This window comes from Dipodomys ordii, unplaced genomic scaffold, assembly GCF_000151885.1.
Source record: "Dipodomys ordii isolate 6190 unplaced genomic scaffold, Dord_2.0 Scaffold20, whole genome shotgun sequence".
NCBI classification, from domain to species: domain Eukaryota; kingdom Metazoa; phylum Chordata; class Mammalia; order Rodentia; family Heteromyidae; genus Dipodomys; species Dipodomys ordii.
The window spans coordinates 8,881,704-8,901,989 of NW_012267236.1; the positions used below are offsets into that span (position 1 = coordinate 8,881,704).

Here is a 20,286-nt window from a genome sequence, read left to right on the forward strand (position 1 = left end):
AAACAAAGGAGGAGGCAACAATGCTTGAGAAGAAATGTACTCATTTCCTTGCTCATATGATTATAACCCTCTGTACAGTATTTTCACAATTAAAAAAACTTATTAATTAAAAAAAAGAAGTGGAGCTGTGGCTCAAGTGGTAGAATACTAGCTTTGGGTTCAAGGCCCAGGAGTGGCGCACGCGTGCACACACACACACACAATACATATATATATATATATATATATATATAGTATTACATAATAACTTACCAGTTTTTATGTGTAATTTGAATTTTAACAAATATGTATGGCTATAAAAAATTACCAGTAACCACAAAAAACAGCATTCAGACCTGGAGACATGACTCAAGTGTTAGAGTGCTTGTTGGGCAAGTGCAAGGGCCTGAGTTCACAACCTAGCATGCCAAATATGCTCTTTTTTTTTTTTTTTTTGGTCCGGTTGTGGGGCCTGAACTCTGGGCCTGGGCGCTGTTATTCAGCTCTTCAGCTCAAGGCTAGCACTCTACCACTTGAGCCACAGCACCACTTCCGGCTTTTTTCTTTTTGCTTATGTGGGGCTGAGGAATCGAACCCAGGGCCTCGAGCACTGAGCCACCTTCCCAGCCCCCAAATATGCTCTTTATAAAAAAGGCTGACACTGATGGCTGATGCTTATCCCAGCTACTTGGGAGGTAGCAATGAGATTTATGATTCAACACCAACACAGGCAAAAAGTTAACAAGACCTCAATCTCAGCAAACAAGCTGAGTATAGTGATCACAGCCTATAGAGTCCCAGCTTCACTGGAAGCACAGAGTATTGCAAGGCCAAGGCTGTAGCAAAAAAGGGCTGGGAGCATGGTTCAATTAGTAAAAGGCTGATTTCAAACCCCAGTATAACCAAAAGGGAAATAAAAGAATACTTCTAGTATGTAGCTTTTTGTATTTTCTTTCACTTAGCTTAGCATCATGCTTTTGAAATGTATTCCTGTTGTTGCATACATCAATAGTTTATTTCTTCTTGCTGCTGAGAATTATTCTATTCTATAAAATATACCATAGTTAATCTGTTTACTAAAAGATGGATGTTCATTTTTTCCCAATTTGAGGCTATTCTAAATAAAGCTGCCATAAACATCAGTCTATAATTCTTTATGTGAACATATATTTCATTTCTATTGGAAGAAAACTGAAAGAATGGATTGGCTTGCTCATAGGATAAATATGTGTTCTGTTTTTAAGAGCCATCAAACTGTTTTCCCAAAAAGTTTATACCAGTTTCTATTCCTAGCAGCAGAGAGAGAGTTCTAGGTTTCAGCCACCTCACCTGGAGTTTTACATTTCTCATGTCTTTCCCTGTTACTTGCTTTGTGTTTATTTTCTTTGGTAAACATTTGCCCATTTTATTTGCTTGCATTTTTCTTATTCCTGAGTTTTTCAGAGTTCTTTAAATATCAGGATATGTCTTTAATCAAATATATTATTTTCAGGCATTTTCTCCCAGTTCATGGCTTTTGTTTTCATTAATTAACATCAAAAGTTACTAATTTTGAAGTCTAGTTTATTAAGTTGCTCCTCTGGGAATGTTCCCTCTTCTTTTTTGGAAGGTTTTGTGTAGAAATGGTATTAGTTCTTCTAAACACATGATAGAATTAGTAAAGTAATATGGGGTTGGAAATTTGTTTGCTAGGAAACCTGTTATGTATGTTATGTTTTCTTACTAGATACAGAGCTATTCAGATTTTCCTTTTTTCTTTTTTTTTTTTATCGATAGTGTAGCCTGAACTCTGGGCCTGGGCGCTGTCCCTCACCTCTTCAGCTCAAGGCTAGCGCTCTGCCACTTGATATACAGCATCACTTCTGGCTTTTTCTGCTTATGTGGTGCTGAGGAATCAAACTCAGGGCCTCATGCATGCAAGGCAAGCGCTCTACCACTGAACCACCTTCCCAGCCCAGATTTTCCTTTTTTTTTTTTTTTAAGTAAGCTATAGTAGTTTTTATCTTTCAAAGAATTTGTCCATTTAACTTGACAAATTTATTACAATGAAATTGTTTGTGATTTTTATTGTTTTACTATGTGCATATTCTGTAATGATATCTCCTGTCTTGTTTCTACTTTTGGTAAGTTTTAGCTGATTGTGGTTTTTGTTTTTTGTTTTTGGTTGGTTGTGGGGGTTGAACTCTGGGCCTGGATGCTGTAGGGACAGCACTCTATCACTTGAGTCAGAGTACCATTTCCAGTTTTCTGGTGGTTTATTAGAGATAAGAATCTCACGGACTTTCCTGCCCAGGCTGCCTTTGAACCGTGATCCTCAGATCTCAGCCTCCTGAGAATGAGAAGTAATACATTACCATGTCAATGCTTATGTCTGTCTGGAGGTCAGTTGATAGAAGGCTGAGCTGTCAAATGTCAGAGTAGCTGATTAAAGCAAAAAGCCAAATGAAAGTAACAGTAAACCTTCAACCACTTACTTCCATACTTTCTGAAAAAGGCTAAGTTGTGATAAGCGCCAATTCTTTCCTATTCCATTTTACTCCTGGAAGGGGGATCTGGTGGATTAGTGCATGGGGTGGAGGGGTCCAAACTTGGGAGGAAACTTGGGAAAAGAGGCTGCTGCTGTATGGAGGGAGGGTAAACTGGGAGGGAGGTAAAAGTATTAAGATTTTCCTTTCCTCCTTCAATTATGCCCCCCATGAAGAGACCTAGGAGTCAAAGTGCCTAGGCTAAGAGTAGAAATATGTGTGGGAGCACAGCCGGCCCAAGAGACCCACGTCCTTGGCTGCACCTCCCCTCGGGACTGCAATGTGCTGGCTGCCCGCCAAGTGTGGTATGAGGAGAGCAGTATTTCCAGTACCCTTACCATATGCCCTTGACCCTTAGGAGGAACCTCAACTATTCATGGTTCTTTGTTTGCCTGGTGGGATGACCTTCCATCCTAAAAGGTCTAGGGCACTAGCCATCCTACATGAATTTGGTTGTAGTTTTTGTTGACTAATTACAGGTTATAGTAGTGTAAGTTCCTAGATCCATGAATCCTGGCTGTGGGAGAAATAGACACATATGTTGGAGGCTAGCTTTTTGCCCAGTGTCTTGGATCACTGCATAGGCCTTCCAAATATCACCACTTACACTGGAATGCGCCTGCCAGGATTGTCAGCCAGCTATGTCACCACACACTAGTGTGTTGTGAACATGGACTACCACTGCACCTCACTTACAGGGAAGTGAGCTTCTTCATCAGAAGCAATGCTACGTGGCATGCCATGATGTGGCTAAGGGCTCTTGTAGTCCACAAATGGATTAAACTCTCATAGTTCTGCTTAAAGATGTGGCTTAAGTGATAGAGCACTTGCCTAGGAAGGCAGAGCCTTGAGTTCATACACCAGTAGCACAAAAGAGACAGAGACAGAGGTGGGGGAGAGAAGAGAAAGAAAAGAGAAAAGAAAGCTAGCACTTGTGGCTTATGCCTATAATCCTAGCTACTCAGGAAGCCAGGATCTGAGGATTGACATTCAAAGCCAACTGAGGCCTACAAATCCTCAAGACTCATCTCCAATTAATCAGCAAAAAGCCCAGGGTGGAGGTGTGGCCCAAGTGGTAGAGCACTAGTGATGAGTGGAAAAATCCAAAGGAAAGTGAGTTCAAGCCCCAGTACACACACACACACACACACACACACACACACACACACACAACCAGCTAGCCAGTTGTGATCATAGTTCTGGAAGCTAGAAGTCTAAGATCAGGTGTTAGTAGGTTCATTTCTTCTGAGGCTTTTAAAAATAATTTGGCTCAAAAATTACAATCTTCTCACTGGTGTCTCTTCCATGCATCCACATTTCTTATATGAGTCAGATTGGATTAGGTCCAACCCTAATAACGTAATTGCCTTTTCAAATATACAGCTACATTCTGAGATACTGGAACTTCAACATGACTTTTTAAAGAACACAATTCAGCCTATAACACCCTGTCACCAATTTTGTACCCAGGTTCCTTTTAAGTTTCTGACCATTATGGCCAAACGTTTGGCTGTAGCCTATGAATCAGCATGAGCATACAGTACTGACCTTTTCCCTTTCCACCGCTTGAAGTTTAGGCTGTAGGAAGGCTCTCCCTTCACCATTGTCCTTCAGAGATGCCCTAGAAAGGGATTGATGTGTGGCAGCTGTCCACTTGCAGATGGACCCTGTGTATCACACAACTATCTACAAACTAGTATGAGTTTTCTTTCTCTACCAACTGGCTGTATGGAAGTACCTGTGAGGGCACAGGTGCAACTGAGGAAAGGAGGAAAAAGGGACATTTTGGCAGCTTATGCCATTAGCATCATTCTGGCTGTCTCCCATACACCACTTCCACTTGGTGGTGAAGTGCTGTTGTGCATCCCAGTTTGATTGCTCCTTGGATTTGAAACATCTATTTCATGAGAGGCAGCTCGGGTCACTTGGTAACATGATGACCCAGAGCTAGGCTTTGAATTTGCACTGAGACTCACTGACAGGCCCCAAACCTTTTCCAAACTGAAAAGCAATCATTCACAGAGGATAGTAGGGCTTTTCCTAACTCGTGAGTGCCTGTACTCTGACCGTGTATAGGGGCCTGCAGAGACCATGAAGCATTGTATCATGCTCCAAGCACATCAGGTTTGAATCACATAATCCAAACACAGGATAGTGTCTCCTGTTCTGGCCCCACAACAGATTATTTATCGTTGCCTCCCCACCCCCACACCTTTTGTGAGACAAGTTCTCACTGTGTAGGCCAGGCTAGCCTCAAATTCATAATCTTCCTGCTTCAGCCTTCTGAGTGCTAGGATGGCTGATGTACACTACCACATCTTTTTAAAGTTATTCAGTCAATAGACTAGAGTAGCATATCTAAATGAGTGCTGTATTGTCTCAGAAATCCAAAGTGGCCACCAGCTATGGTACTTATTTTTTGAGTAGTAGGAGGGGCTAGATATACCACCTTACTCTTCACCTTTAAAAAAAATTATCCTTATGTTCCCACTAGATCCCTAGAAATTTCACTAAAGCAGAAAGCCTTGGATATTTATGGGATTTATTTCTCATGTATTGACACATTGATGATTACCAGTAAGCCTAGAATAGTTGGTACTTCCTGCTTGCCTGACTCAGTCAGTGGAATGCCATTGATATAATAAAACAGCATGATGTCTTGTGGAAAGGAAAGACAATGGATGCTAAATTGTTCCTTTGTGGCTGGACAGTTAATATCCCCATCCCTAAGGTAAGACAGGGAAAGTTCCAATAGGTGTCATGTAAAGATGCTCTTGCCAGAGCAATACTGTGTGTCAGGTACAAGGTACAGGTACACTGTGTGTCATGTACACAAGCAATGAAACCACATGTAAACTGTCAGTTTCAGTGCGGTTACCCCTGGCTTAGATTTTTAACAATAGTCATTCTACCATATTTATCTATATTTGGCACAGGCCAGAATTGAGTGTCTTAAATATGTGGGCATTTTTCTTCTTTTATTCTTTCAAATATTTTCTTTCTCCCTCACTCCCTTTATGGAGATTGCATTTTCACATACATTGGATCATTTGATATGTCCAAAATGAAGTTTTAGCTACTGCAGGACAGAATAGGAGAGACACTTGAACTTACAGGCACAGCAGAAACTTCCTGAACAGAGTCCCAGGGTCACAACAAATTGGAGAGAGACTCGACAAATGGGACTACCTTAAAATAAAAAGTTTATGCACATCTAAAGACATAGCAACCAAACTAGAAAGACAGCCAACTAATTGGGAAAAAAATTTACCAGCAATATATCAGACAGGGTCTAATATCTTTTATATACAGGGAACTCAAGAAACTAATCCCTCCCAAACCTAACAAAACAATTACTAAATAGGCAAGGGAACTAAAGAGAGACTTCTCAGAAGAAGAGATAAAAATGGCAAAGAAAGGGTTGGGAAGGTGGCTCAGTAGTAGAGCCCTTGCCTTGCATGCTTGAGGCCCTGGGTTCGATTCCTCAACATCACATAAGCAGAAAAAAAAAAGCCAGAAGTGGTGCTGTGTATCAAGTGGTAGAGTGCTAGCCTTGAGCTGAAGAGCTGAGGGACAGCGCCCAGACCCAGAGTTCAGGCCCCCATGACCGGACCCAAAAAAAAAAAAATGGCAAAGAAACACATGAGGAAATATTCATCATTCCTGGTTGTAAAGGAAATGCAAATAAAAGCAACTCTGAGATACCACCTTACCCCAGTCAGAATGGCCCACTTCCTAAAGTTAACCAACGACAAATATTGGAGGGAATGTGGAAAAAGAGGAAACCTATTACACTGCTAGTGGGAATGTACACTTATACAACCACTCTGGAAAGCAGCCTGGAGGTACCTCAGAAAGCTAAATATAGACCTCCCCTATGACCCAGCCATACCACTCCTAGGCATCTATCCTGAGCAACAGGAACCAGGATACAAGGACACTCACACCTTCATGTTCATTGCTACACTGTTCACACGAGCCAAGATATGGAAACAACCCAGATGCCCCACTACAGATGAATGGATCCATAAATTGTGGTACCTATATACAATGGAATATTATGTAGCCATTAAAAAGGACAAAAACTGGCATTCGCAGGGAAATGGATGGAACTAGAAGAAATCATATTGAGTAAGCAAAGAGATAAACGGCACATGGTCTCCCTGATATGTGGATGTCAAATCTAAAATGCAAGGAGATATGACAAAGTAAACAGGACTTGAGAACTAAAGGACCTCCATTCATCCTGTCGAATCATTACTAAATGACCCCATGTTGTTGACTGCATACATGGCACACATCTGAGGGAAGCTAGGAGGAGGGCACAGAATCAGAGAGAAACGGGAAAATACAACAGAGGGCTGGGAAGGTGGCTCAGTGGTAGAGTGCTTGCCTTGCATGCCTGAGGCCCTGGTTCGATTCCTCAGCACCACATAAGCAAAAAGCCGGAAGTGGCGCTGTGGCTCAAGTGGTAGAGCGCTAGCCTTGAGCTGAAGAGCTGAGGGACAGCGCCCAGGCCCAGAGTTCAGACCTCATGACCGGACGCAAAAAAAAAAAAAATTAGAAAAAAAAACATAACAACAGAGACACCCATCAGCTGCCCTGGACAATGATGAAAACAACCTAAGCAACTCAAGGGCAGCGATGGGAGGGAGGGACTGAGAGGGAAAGAGGGAACAGCTAACACCAAGCAAAAGGAAAGAAATGGACATACCACCTGATGTGGAAGAAAGTTGTATTTATTGTCAAAGCTCAGAATTCACAAACTTTATAGACCACGATAATGACAATTTGCGTCATGAAGGTTTAGAATGTGTTTGTGACTTTAAGAATTACTATCTCACAATACTGTGACATTTGTGAAATGTATGTAATCTCTTAATCACAATTTAAAATTACATTAAAAATGAAGTTTTGGCTTTGTCTTTATTGTTCTTTCATTCTGGATGTTTTCTGATGCCATGTGTTTATGTTTTCTGGTCTTTTCTTTGGAGGTTCCCTCTTACAAAGATGTACTTTGCATAGTAAACCTCTTGAGATCTCATTCTGCCTTTTGGCAGAATGATACCACCCTAGATCTCTAAAATGTTCCATGGAAGAACTGGCTCTCTACTTGGTTTCTCTTGGCTTCTGGTATGCTGGATGTGACCATCAAAAAGTCACTCTCCCCCGGTCCCATCATTGAGCCAAGTCTTCAGCCTATAACTCAAAGTATCATACGCCTCAAAAGAAAAATGATAGCACTCATCAGATCTCCTAAGATAAACTCTCTCCTCTGGAATTTTAGTTCACATGGGAGCTTTGTAGGTCTTTACAAATAATATAACTTACTCATTTTTTTCCCCAGTTTTCCAACAAGAATACAGACCATACAAGACATACCCTAGAGAAGTAGAAGACAGACTAAAAGGGTTTAAGAGTTTGTTTCTAGGGGCTGGGAAGGTGGCTCAGTGGTAGAGCACTTGCCTTGCATGCCTGAGGCCCTGGATTCAATTCCTCAGCACCACATAAGCAAAAAAAAGAAAAAAGCCGGAAGTGGCGCTGTGGCTCAAGTGGTAGAGCGCTATCCTTGAGCTGAAGAGCTGAGGGACAGCACCCAGGCCCAGAGTCAGGCCCCACGACCGGACCCCCCAAAAAAAAGAGTTTGTTTCTATCAAGAGCATATTATTGTACCCTTCCTTGGTGTTGTTTACCCTCTCTGACACCATAGTTCACTCACTACTAATGGCACCTACCATCTCTAGTCTGAAATGGAAAGCTGTTCTGTAGCCTTTTGTAGCCTTTGGCTTTGACGTGCTTCCATTTTCTGGATCTTATCTAACCTGGTCTGCATTCTAATTTGTTGTAATTGTTTTATTTTGTTTTGTTTACAGGACCAGGAATAAAACCTCCAGAGGACCGGACAATTGAATACCTAGAAGAAATTGCGGTTACTTTTGCCAAAGGACTAGCTGATAAAAAGATCTCTACAAAGAGAAACAAGGGATTAATAGAAAGTGAGTGTCATTGTTAAGGAACAAAGACAGAACTGCAGTCCTGGGTAATTTTACATTTATTTGTTACTCAGAATAAGGAAGGGGTGAATTCATTATTTACTCTTTCAAGGGTAAAGTTAACCTTAAGGTATGCCCCAACTCTACTCTAGGACCAAGTCTTCAACCTACATTGGCCAGTCATTTTTAGAAATCTTGTTAGTTTGCAAAATTTTTTTAAAAATAATGCAAAAGTAAACCATTGTAATAGTGTAATCAACACATGTGTACCCAAGGCCAAGCTGCAACATCTATCAATATATTAAAGCATGTGTTAGCATTTAGTTTTTTGTTACTGCTTTTTGTTTTTTTGGTGTTTTTTGTTGTCAGTCATGGGGCCTGAAGTCTGGGCCTGGGCATTGTCCTTCAGCTCAAAGCTCAAAGCTAGCACTCTACCACTTGAGCCACAGCACCACTTCCGGCTTTTTCTGCTTATGTGGTGCTGAGGAATTAAACCCAGGGCCTCATGCATGCAAGGCAAGCACTCTACCACTGAGCCACCTTCCCAGCCCCAGCATTTAGGTTTTATATATGAGACTGAAGAGCAACACTTTCAGATAGTATTACTGCATTTTTATGGCATTCACAACGTAAATTTAACAAGAGGAGCTAAGCTCTTTCTGGTAAGTATCTAAAAATATTTTACCTTACAGAATTGACGTCGTATGCCATGAGTATTCCATTTGTCAGACAACAGATTTACAAAACAGTAGAAGAAAAAGTACGGAAGCAAACCAAAGGCCTCTATCCAGCACCTCTGAAAATTATTGATGTAAGTCTTGTCTAGTACTCTCAACCTCATAATCCTCCCTCCTCCAGAACAGTACTCTCCTACTGGTCTGGACCGGATATCCTCTTTCCTCCGGCTTCAGCATAGCCTTGGAGTTGAAGAGTTCTATCAGTATGAAGCAGCCGGGCATTTTTTCTTTGTCACAAATCTGGACTTGTGATCTATTTTCTTTGAAGACTAACAATACAAGCCATTTAATTCAATATGATTGTTCATTGCAATACATTCCCATCCTAAACAAAAGCTTTCTATGTTTTAGGCAGTGAAGACTGGACTCGAACAAGGGAATGATGCTGGTTATCTTGCTGAATCACAGGTAAAGTTTCCTCCCAGTTTTTTCTCTTATGTTACAGGAATACTAAAGACCCAATAATCTGTTTAAAGCTGAACGACCTATATGCATGAAACCGAGGAAGCATTCTCTCTCCCAGTGATTGTCACCTCTTAGGATTAATCTCCTGACACTGAGATGAGATGTGGTCTGCAGATGGGCGAACTCACTCTTAATAGGAAGAGTAGAGAATCAAAATCATTTCAAAATAAGTCCCATGGATGATTTTGTTCTGCATTTAGGCTGAGTTTGTTGTGATCAAATGCATACCTTAATAGAGAATTTTTTTACTTGTCAGAGACTAGAAATAAAATATTGAAGCCCAGCCTCTTTTGGAGAATTAAAAATTTTCAAGGGTCTGTACTCAGCAAAAGACAAAGATAAAAGTGATATGCAAAACAGTCACACCCCTTTCACTTTTCTAGCAAGTTGGTGGTAATCCAGATTTAAGTGGATAGTTTGAGGTAGTTTTCTTTTGGTTTTGTCTTTTTTCTTTTTGTCTTGTCTTTTGGTTTTGGTGGTGGTGGTGGTGGTGGTGAGTGTGTGTGTGTGTGTGTGTGTGTGTGTGTGTGCGCGCGCGCGCACGTGCGCACATGCACGTGTACAAGCCAGTATGGACTTGAACTCAGAGCCTAGGCACTGTCCCATAGCTTTTTTACTCAAAGCTAGATCTCTACCGCTTGATCCATTGCTAACTTTTTTTCTTTTTTTTTTTTTTCCAGTCCTGGGGCTTGAACTCAGGGCCTGGGTACTGTCCCTGAACAGCTTTTGCTCAAGACTAGCACTCTACCACTTGAGCCACAGTGCTACTTCCGGCTTTTTCAGTTTACGTGGTACTGAGGAATCAAACCCAGGGCTTCAAGCACTCTACCACCAAGTCACCTTCCCAGCCCCATCGCTAACTTTTTGATGGTTAATTGCAGATTAGAGTCTCACATACTTTCCTGCCCAGGCTGGCTTTGAACTTTGATCCTCAGATCTTAGCCTTCTGTGTATCCAGGAATACGGGCTGAACCACTAGCAGAGGACCAGGACAGGTTTTATGCTGAATTACTTACTACAGATGCCTGCCGTTTTTGAGGCAGTCACTTGCTGTCTCTGAGCTTCCTCAGTCTGTCGTTGGAGCTGGTGGTTGGAAATGATTGTGAAGGTCCATTTGGCTGTGAGATGAGTCCTTGACAGAGGTTCCCAGCCGTGCTGTAAGGAATCTGAGAGCTCGTTACTTCCAAAGCCTTTTCAGAGCACTGCTGGGAAAGTACCCCAGTGAGAGTAGTGTAGAAGAGGTCCACCAGTGGGAGCTTAGTCCACACAGCCTCTGCTTAAGGCCTTGAAGAACCAAGGCATGGAGTGTCTGTTCTCCACAGAGCAGAATGAATGAGCTGATGACTCAGACACTTGATTTTCCTTTTCAGAACTTTGGAGAGCTAGCACTAACGAAGGAATCAAAGGCCTTGGTAGGACTTTATAATGGCCAAGTCCTGTGTAAGAAGAATAAGTTTGGAGTTCCACAGAAGGATGTTAAGTAAGTTAAACTGCTTAGCAAGCCCTTATGAATTTTACTCTGTACAAAGCTCAGAGATGTTTTTAATGCTCCAATTAAATGCTTCCTGCTGTAGCTGGGAAGACAGACACACATCACTATATCCCAGCAATTCCCATTAAGGCGGGGGAGGGGCTCATCTTTGCCCAGGCTGGCCTCTAACCAAGATCCTTCTAATCGCCAGGCTGGCCTCTAACCAAGATCCTCCTAATTTTAGCCTCCTGAGTAGCTAGCCTTACAAGCATAACCCACTGGCCAAGCAGAAACTAGATTTATATCTTTACTCTTTAATGCTGGTATTAGGAATTGAACTCAGGGCCTTAAGCTCTGACTTGGCTTTTTCCAATCAAGGCTGGGATTCTACCACTGGAGCCACACCTCCACTCCAGCTGTTTGCTAGTTAATTGGAGAGTCTCACAAATTTGTCTTGATCCTCAGATTTCAGCCTCCTGAATCACTAGGATTATAGATAGGAGCCACTGCCACCTGGCTCTTAATTTAGTCTTGCCCTCAACCTGAGCCTTTTATTTTGGTTTTCAAAGTTCTACTTATTCAGAATTTTCTCTAGGTCCTTCTGAGCCACACCTCCACTTGCAGCATTTTTCTAGTTAATTGGAGATAGGGCCTCGGGGATTTTTTTTGCCTGGGCTGGCTTTGAATCATGATGCTCAGATCTCAGTTTCATGAGTAGCTAGAATTAAGGTGTGAACCACTGGTTCCTAGCTTCTGTAAACAAGCATTCTTTTCTCATATGGATGTCCCCTAGCAGTCTGGTTTAGTCTCCCCTTCCTGAAACTAATACATATGCTGGTATTTCATGGTCCTTTTTCTCCCTCCAACATGAGATGCTGTCTTGGAAGAATCCTTCCTTCTCTACTGGGATATAATTGTTACGGTCATGGCTTCTTTGAGTCTAAGCAATAAGACTGCTCTTGCCAATTCCATGGCTATCTTGTCAGAGGCCCTTTTTCTCTGTTTTGCTTCCTGACAGCTTTTCAGCATCCTAAGTTTCATGGTGCTTAGACACACCTTCTAAGCTCAGTGCTTCTCAGCCCAGACAATTTTACCCCCTACTGGGACCATTTTAGTAACAGCCTTGGTTCACATCTGGGAAGCGAGGAATCCTCCTGACATCTAGTGGTAGAGGCTAGGAGTGTTACTGATACCCTACAATGTACAGCACAGCCCTCCAGAAATTACCCAATCCAGAATGTCAGTAGTGGCCGGGTTGAAGAGCTCTGTTCTGGCTGAATTATTATAAAGGATTTCAGAGAGACAGCTATTGTTAATGATGAGATTACAACCCAAAACAAGATAAATGGATAAAAGTCCAGCTGAGGCAGATGAGAGTCTGGTGAGGTAGAGATTCCAAACCAGTACTGAAGGAGGTGGGAGAAAAAACAAAAATACTCTTGTTGCTTGACTTAGATGGGGTAGGTACAATTGAAAGCTAGTGTGATTCTGCCTTTGTGGGGAGTCTAGTCATTTTGGACCCAGTAGATTTTATTTTATTTTTTCCACTCCTAGAGCTTGAACTCAGCCTGGACACTGACCCTAAGCTTCTTTTCCTCAAGGCTAGCACTCTACCACTTGAGCCACAGCATCACTTCTGGCTTTTTCTGTTTATGTGGTGCTGAGGAATCGAACCTAGGGCTTTATGCAAGCAAGTCTACCACTAAGCCATATTCCCAGCCTCAAAATAGAATATTTATTTATGTCAGTCGTGGGGCTTGAACTGGGTGCTGTCCCTGAGCTCTTCAGCTCAAGGCGACGCTCTACCATTTGAGCCACAATGCCACTTCCAGTTTTCAGGTGGTTTATTTATTTGTTTTTGGATCCGGTCGTGGGGCCTGAACTCTGGGCCTGGGCGCTGTCCCTCAGCTCTCCAGCTCAAGGCTAGCGCTCTACCACTTGAGCCACCGCGCCACTTCTGGCTTTTTTCTTTTTGCATATGTGGTGCTGAGGAATCTAACCCAGGGCCTCAGGCATGCAAGGCAAGCACTCTACCACTGAGCCACCTTCCCAGCTCCTCAGGTGGTTTATTGTAGATAAGAGTGTCATGGACTTTCCTGCCCGGGCTGGCTTTGAACCACAATCCTCAGATCTTAGCCTCCATAGTAGCTAAGAATATAGGCGTGAGCCACTGGCGCCCAGTGGCAACATAAAATTTTTTAAAGTACTTTGAAGTTGGTTTATGGGATAATTTGTGTCATCTCCCAAATACTGAAATGAATAAGAGTGTTTACCAAAATCATTCCAACCTTTCATTTCAGGCATCTAGCTGTTCTTGGTGCAGGACTGATGGGAGCTGGCATTGCTCAAGTCTCTGTGGACAAGGGGATGAAGACTCTACTTAAAGATGCTACAGTGGCCGGGCTGGGCCGTGGGCAGCAACAGGTGTTCAAAGGGTAAGCCTGCTCTGGTTATGCCAGGAATTAAAATCTTTGGGGAGTGTTTTGGGGTTTTTGGTGATTTTGCTTTGATTGGAGGTTTTTGCCATCACAGACTCCTTATTCCTGAATATGATGCTGCGTACTGATCCATAGTTAAGCCAAGTGTCCTTTGATTTGCAGAAACATTAATTCCTTGTTTCAGTTCTTTGTGTAATAGATATTCTAGACCATTACAACACTGGAGTCTATAGTCTTTTAGCACAGAAGGGAAACCTTTTTCTATTAGAAAATGTGTTTGTTTTGATTTTTTTCTTAGTAGATTTTTCCCCCCAGTCCTGGGGTTAGAACTCAGGGCCTGGGCACTGTCCCTGAGATTCTTTTTGCTCAAGGCTAGCACTATTCCGCTTGAGCCACCGCACCACTTCCAGCTTTTTCTGCGTATGTGGTACTGAGGAATCGAACCCAGCACTTCATGCATGCTAGACAAGCACTCTACTACTAAGCCACATTCCCAGCCCTCTTAGTAGATATTTTAAATATCATTTATTTTATGCTTTTGTATCAGACTGGAAATTCAGATGTGTGGATTTTGCTGTAGTTGCTGTAGTGTAAAGGATTACTGAGGCCACAGGGCACTGTCTGCTGAGAAAGCTGGGGTTGGGATGTAAAACTCTGATTTTCAACTAACCAGGAAAAAAAGCTAGAAGTAGAGCAAAAAAGAAAGAAAGAATTAATTCCAGCACTAGGCAAGTAGCAGCATCCCCCTGAAACTAGTATGTAAGGCTCCCAAACAGCATCTCCTTCAGTCATCAGAATGAGAGCTCGTTGCTATGGGGGGACCTCCTGTGACCCCTTCTACAAGAATACAACCATCTAGGCTCCCCTTTTCATCTTTGAAACATCAGGTTCCAGTCTAGTATTTGCCACTGCTGACAGGATATAATGTTTCCTGTCCCCTCCCAGAAGTAGTTTCAGTAGTATTAGAACAACTAATTATGTGTTGCACTGCACTTGTTTGTTCGCTAACTGCTTTTGTGGTTGTCAGAAACCAACAGATTGAAGTGCAGGCTTTTAAGACCATTATTGGATATCAGATACTTCTTTTAACTTTCCTGTGGTTTTAGCTTTTCCTTTGGTTCAGGAAATTGGTGAATGGGGTTTAGCTTCAGTCTTTATTCAAAGGAAACTTAGGTTATTTATTCTGGAAGTGTGGTCCAAGTGAACCTCAGAGAGCCATTTTTCCTTGACAATAAAAAGCACTCCACTAACTGAGTAGTAAGAATCTCTTTAGCTCTCTTGGGGAAGGATCTCTTAGAGACAGGAGAATCCTTGAATTCTACTCACGTGGTCATTGCAGCGTGCTGCTTGGTGCGAAGAGGGCAGCAGGGGGAAGTGTGAGTAACAGGGCTTGGCTGGTGATGTAGCGTAGCGATCATGTGCTTGTGTGCATGTGAGTATGCTTTCCACAAGCAAGGCCCTGGGATCCATGCCTAGCACTGGAGGGAAAAAGTGGTGCTTAGTCTCCATCCTCTAGAAGGCTGTACACAGGCTAGTGTAACACTCTGTGGTCTAGGATTTACTGTGGCTATTTCCCCTGTAGCAGGAAAACACTAGCAGAGCTGCCGCTCTTCTGGGTGTTTATTCTGGCACTGGAGCTGGAACTCAGGGCCTTGGGCTCTCCCTCAGCTTGTATGCTCAGCTAGTACTCTACCACTTGAGCCATGCTTCCAGTTTAGCATTTTTATTGATTAAATGGCGATGGATTCTCACACTTTTCTGGATAGGCTTCAAACCACTGTCCTCAGATCTCAGCCTCCCAAGTAGCTAGAATTACAGGCATGAGCCACTGGTACCCAACTGCATTTTTGTTTGCCAATCTCATACTTGAGTTCTTTACTCCTATTGACAAATTGAACTGCTTTATGAGGAATACAGTTTGTATGAACTTTACAAGCCATTGTATACTAGAAAGCATGTTTGTTTGGGGATCAATCTGTCTTTGAACATTTAACTAGCTGATCATAGTCCTTTGGAGCCTCTAGGAGTAATTCGGCTTCCTCAAAATGTGGGTGACCAAAACAGTGACACACACAGCAGCTGCTGACCCATGGATAGTCTCCTTATCTTCCCCTCTGATCAGGGTTGTATTTCTTCCAGATTGAATGACAAAGTGAAGAAGAAAGCGCTCACCTCCTTTGAAAGGGATTCTATCTTCAGCAACTTGATTGGGCAGCTTGATTACCAGGGTTTTGAAAAGGCGGACATGGTGATTGAAGCTGTTTTTGAAGACCTTAGTGTTAAGCACAAAGTGCTGAAGGAAGTAGAAGCGGTAAGTAAGGGCTGCTACGTGTGAATCCTAGAAGACTGCATGCCTGTAATCTCACCACTTGAAGAAAGTTGCTCAGAAATCATTGAGTCATCACACACAGTGAGGGGAGAGGTACCAGCTATAGCTAGAAAGATGGTTTATACAGAGAAAATCCAAAATGTTGTTATTTATACAGCATCTCAGAGGCCTTTGGTGATATTACTGAAATTATTTAAGGTGGGAACTAGTTAAAGAAGCTATTCAGAAGATGTGGAAGAATAAAGTCCAGATAGATCTGTATTAGAACATACCTTGAGAATATAAGCCCACCCGGCCTTTACTTACTTTCCTTTCCCTCCCTCATTCCCTCTTTCCCTTCCTTCTTTCCTGTTTGCCTGTCTGTCAGTCTGTCTGTCTGACTGTCTCTATCAGTCTAGTGGTACTGAGGTTTAAACTCAAAGCCTCACATTTGCTTGGCAGGTGTTCTACCACTTGAGCAACATCCTAGCCCTTTATGCTTTAGGGTTTTTTGTTTTGTTTTGCCCAAGCTGACCTAGACTGTGATAATCTGACCTACACTGCCTGCATAGCTGGGATTATAGACACATCACACTATATCAGCTTTAAAGTCTCACTGACTTTTTGCTCAGGCTGGCCTCCAGCTACAAATTTCCTAGGTAGCTGGTATTATACATGTGAGCCACTGTCTTCTTGAGGGTCTTTTATTTTTACCAGGGCCAGCCTCAGACCACGATCTCCTGCCTCCATCTCCCAAATATTTGAGATCACAGACATGTGCCACCGCCTGCCTTTTGTTGTTCTTAGGCTAGCACTTTACCACTTGCGCCATGCATCCAGTGCTGCTCTTTGATAGTTATCTTGGAGATGGAGTCTAGAGAATTTTTCTGTTCATGCTGGCTTTGAACCATAATCTTCCAGATCTTAGCCACCTGAGTAGCTAGGATTACAGATGCAGGCCACCAGCATTTGTTGCAGCTTGTTTTTTTTTTTGTTTTTTGTTTTTTTCCCCTAGGGGAGAGGGCTAGAGGAGCGAGCATTGTGCTGATACTAGGACTTAAATTCTGGGTTTGGGTGCTGTCCTTTAGCTTTTTTTTTTTTTTTTTTTTTTGCTGGTCTTGGGGCCTGAACTCTGGGCCTGGGTGCTGTCCCTCAGCTCTTCAGCTCAAGGCTAGCACTCTACCACTTGAGCCACAGCACCACTTCTGGCTTTTTTCTGTTTATGTGGTACTGAGGAATCAAACCCAGGGCCTCATGCATGCAAAGCAAGCACTCTACCACTCAGCCATCTTCCCAGCCCCTCCTTTAGCTTTTTGTTGTTGTTTTACAGTCCTGGGGCTTGAACTCAGGGCCTGAGCACCGTCTCTGAGCTGCTTCACTTGCTTAACGCTAGCACTGTACCACTTGAGCCACAGTGCCACTTCTGGCTTTTTCTGCTAATGTGGTACTGAGGAATTGAACCCAGGGCTTCATGCATGCTAGGCAAGCACTCTACCACTAAGCCACATACCCAGCACTGTTGGGGGTTTTTTGTTGTTGTTGGGTTTGTTTGTTTGTTTGTTTAGTTTCTGTGTTTTTTTTGCTCAAGGCTAGCTCATATTTCCAGCTTTTTGGAGGTTAATTGGAAGTAACAGACTCACGGACCTTCCTGCCCAAGCCAGCAGGATCTTAGCCTGCTGAATAGGTAGGATTATAGGTATGAGCCACTGGCACCCAGCTACAGTGTATCTTTTGACATAGGGTGTCACTTAACTTTTTTGCCCAGGCTACTTCAAACTAGTCTTCCCATGTCTGTACCTATGTATCTAGGATTACAAGATGACCTAGAACTTGCTATGTAGCTTGGGCTAATGTCAAACCCCCAATTCTTCTGTCTGCACTTCCAGTCTCAGCTCACATTCCACTTCTGATGAACTAAAATCATGAGGTTTTGGTTACTATTTCTTGCCAGGCTATGTCTTGGCTACCAAGGGCCTGTGTAGTTCTTTAATCTCATGCCTTTTACCTATTGCCATCATAACTGACCTCATTCCACTCTCAAACCTTTCAGTGTGTTATATGTATTTTCAATCTTGCTTTTCATCTCTGATGTTTGATTCTGCCTGTCCCAGATTTGTATTTCAGCCAGGCATCTGAATAAAACATGAGTAAGTTGGGATCACAGACAGTCTGCTGTACCAGTCTGCAATGTAGACTGGTAAAACTAATAGTAACATCTGTGCAGTCTGCATATTAATATTATGATCTACTATCTTTCAGTAACACTGTATAGAATGAGTTAAACACCGTTCTATTAAAGGTAAGGAGTGGCGCTAAGGGGTGTCATACGCTGTCATACCTGCATCCTTTAAGTGTTTTAAGCCACTGTATTTAACCAAGTGCTGAGCCACAGTGTCCAGCTCAGGATCAGGCACATTATGATAGGCCAGAACGAGAGAAAGGCTTAACTAGTATGAGAACCAGGTCAACACATTCCCCAGCACAGAAGCCGATGGGTGACTTCCCCAGTGAATGAGTGATAGCAGCTGTGCGAGCCATAGTGGGGGCTGGGCCTAGGTCCCTGGTGACACGTTTAATGATCTTCCCCTGCAGGTGGTTCCTGAGCACTGTATCTTTGCCAGCAACACATCTGCTCTCCCGATCAATCAAATTGCTGCTGTCAGCAAAAGGCCAGAGAAGGTAAACTGGGCAGTGTTTTAGTCTCACTGGCGAAGGCTTGGAGCATGGAGTAGAGAAAGGACCTGTAGAGTTGTGAAGCACCAGACATAGGAAATGTCATAATGTACAGATAAGGGAATAAGTGGAATCTGTCTAAAATTGGTGTTGATATGGTGGTTTGCAACCCCACCGGGCATTATTTTTCAAACTCAAACTGTAAGACCTGGCCTTACCCTGCAAGTAGACATTAAAGGTAAGCCTGAAAACGAAGAGGGATGCACCACAGAATCCCTTCAGCTAAGGAGAGTCTAGTGCTGTTTAGAATGGGTAAGACTGCAACTCCAGGTGTGAGAATGGAGATTCAGGGTGCAGCCCCTGTGGCTCATTTAGACTTGCCACCCAGGTCGAGAAAGGGCTGGTTACAGTGAGTATGTGCAGTGCTGCCTGCCAAGTTGCCTTGACTCAACCAGAATGCTTAGGGGAAAGCGCAGTGATTCAAGGAGAAAGAAAGGTTGCCTCTCCGGAGAACACCAGAGCCAGCCAAAGGCTGGCAGGAAATATAACAGGCATCTGAAATTGCTAACAATTCTGTGTATCAAAAATCAAGCTAACGAAGGGGCAAACGATGGCCAACTTAAGAAGACAAGAGAAAAGTCAGGAGAGGTGGCAGGCAGTTGTCAGCTCTGAGGGAAGACACTGAAGCTATGCACGGACCATTACTGACCTGTCCCACTGCCCTGGACATAGTTGCTTTAAGTATTCCTCCTCCCCACACTGTGCAGCCTGAGCCTCTGGGCGTCCCGCAGAGCTTTCTTACCTGTTTGTCTGAGGTCATTCCTATCAAAGCAAAGCCACAGGGGCCTGAGGAGGAGGACCAAAGGTCTCTATGTTCTCCAGACTAAGGGCATTCCCATTCCTCTGACTGAGGAAGTCCTAGCTGTCCAGGTTGAACAGTCAGCTTTGGCACAACTTTGTGAGGAATCTATATATTAGTCAGCTCGGACCCTAAATATTTAAGACCTAAGTATAGCACAGGGTTATGAGCAGTTGCGGATTGAGAAATCAGTACCACATTTAACTGATGTGAGTAGGGCGGGCCTGCCATCCTGAGAGGCTGATGCCCACGAGATGCTGCAGTTCACTGAGTCTCTGGTGTATTTCCACCTGGTGATGAGGCTAGCCTGACAGCCCAGCATATTAACAAACCACACCTAGTCCCTTCTCCCATCTCTCAGCCTAAACCATCAGCAGCATGGCTGTGAGTGGAACCTTCATTCTTCTCCAATAAATCTACTTTGCCCATTAGACATGACTTTGGAACTGATTACTGGTAGGATCAGACGTCCCTTAGAAGCAAGTAGAAAAGCTGGATTCCAGTGAGCTCACCCTGAACGTACTAAACTTGGAGATCAGGGCACCAGATCATTAGTCTGTACCAGCTGCCCCTGCATCCCAGCCGCTTTCTCGCCATTGTTTTCCTGGCATAAAGAGGAAGGTACTAGGCTCCCTGGTCAGCATTTGTCACTGTTGGCATTGGGCTCTCCTTGCCAGGTGATTGGCATGCACTACTTCTCTCCTGTGGACAAGATGCAGCTGCTGGAAATCATCACAACAGACAAAACTTCCAAGGACACGACTGCTTCCGCCGTGGCCGTTGGCCTCAGGCAGGGGAAAGTCATCATTGTGGTTAAGGTAAGGAGCCACAACAGCAA

The 20,286-nt window shown here is 43.3% G+C and overlaps 1 protein-coding gene across 1 annotated transcript in view; it reads left to right on the top strand.

The window, feature by feature from the left end:
• The window catches only part of Hadha (hydroxyacyl-CoA dehydrogenase/3-ketoacyl-CoA thiolase/enoyl-CoA hydratase (trifunctional protein), alpha subunit), a 41,435-nt gene that overhangs the window by 17,976 nt on the left and 3,173 nt on the right, over positions 1-20,286 (top strand). The window contains exons 7-15 of the mRNA XM_013013538.1: positions 7,852-7,923; positions 8,378-8,500; positions 9,190-9,308; positions 9,586-9,642; positions 11,070-11,179; positions 13,471-13,605; positions 15,748-15,919; positions 18,509-18,595; positions 20,126-20,266. Coding sequence (XP_012868992.1) covers positions 7,852-7,923; positions 8,378-8,500; positions 9,190-9,308; positions 9,586-9,642; positions 11,070-11,179; positions 13,471-13,605; positions 15,748-15,919; positions 18,509-18,595; positions 20,126-20,266 — 1,016 coding nt within the window. The remainder of the gene's footprint in view (positions 1-7,851; positions 7,924-8,377; positions 8,501-9,189; positions 9,309-9,585; positions 9,643-11,069; positions 11,180-13,470; positions 13,606-15,747; positions 15,920-18,508; positions 18,596-20,125; positions 20,267-20,286) is intronic.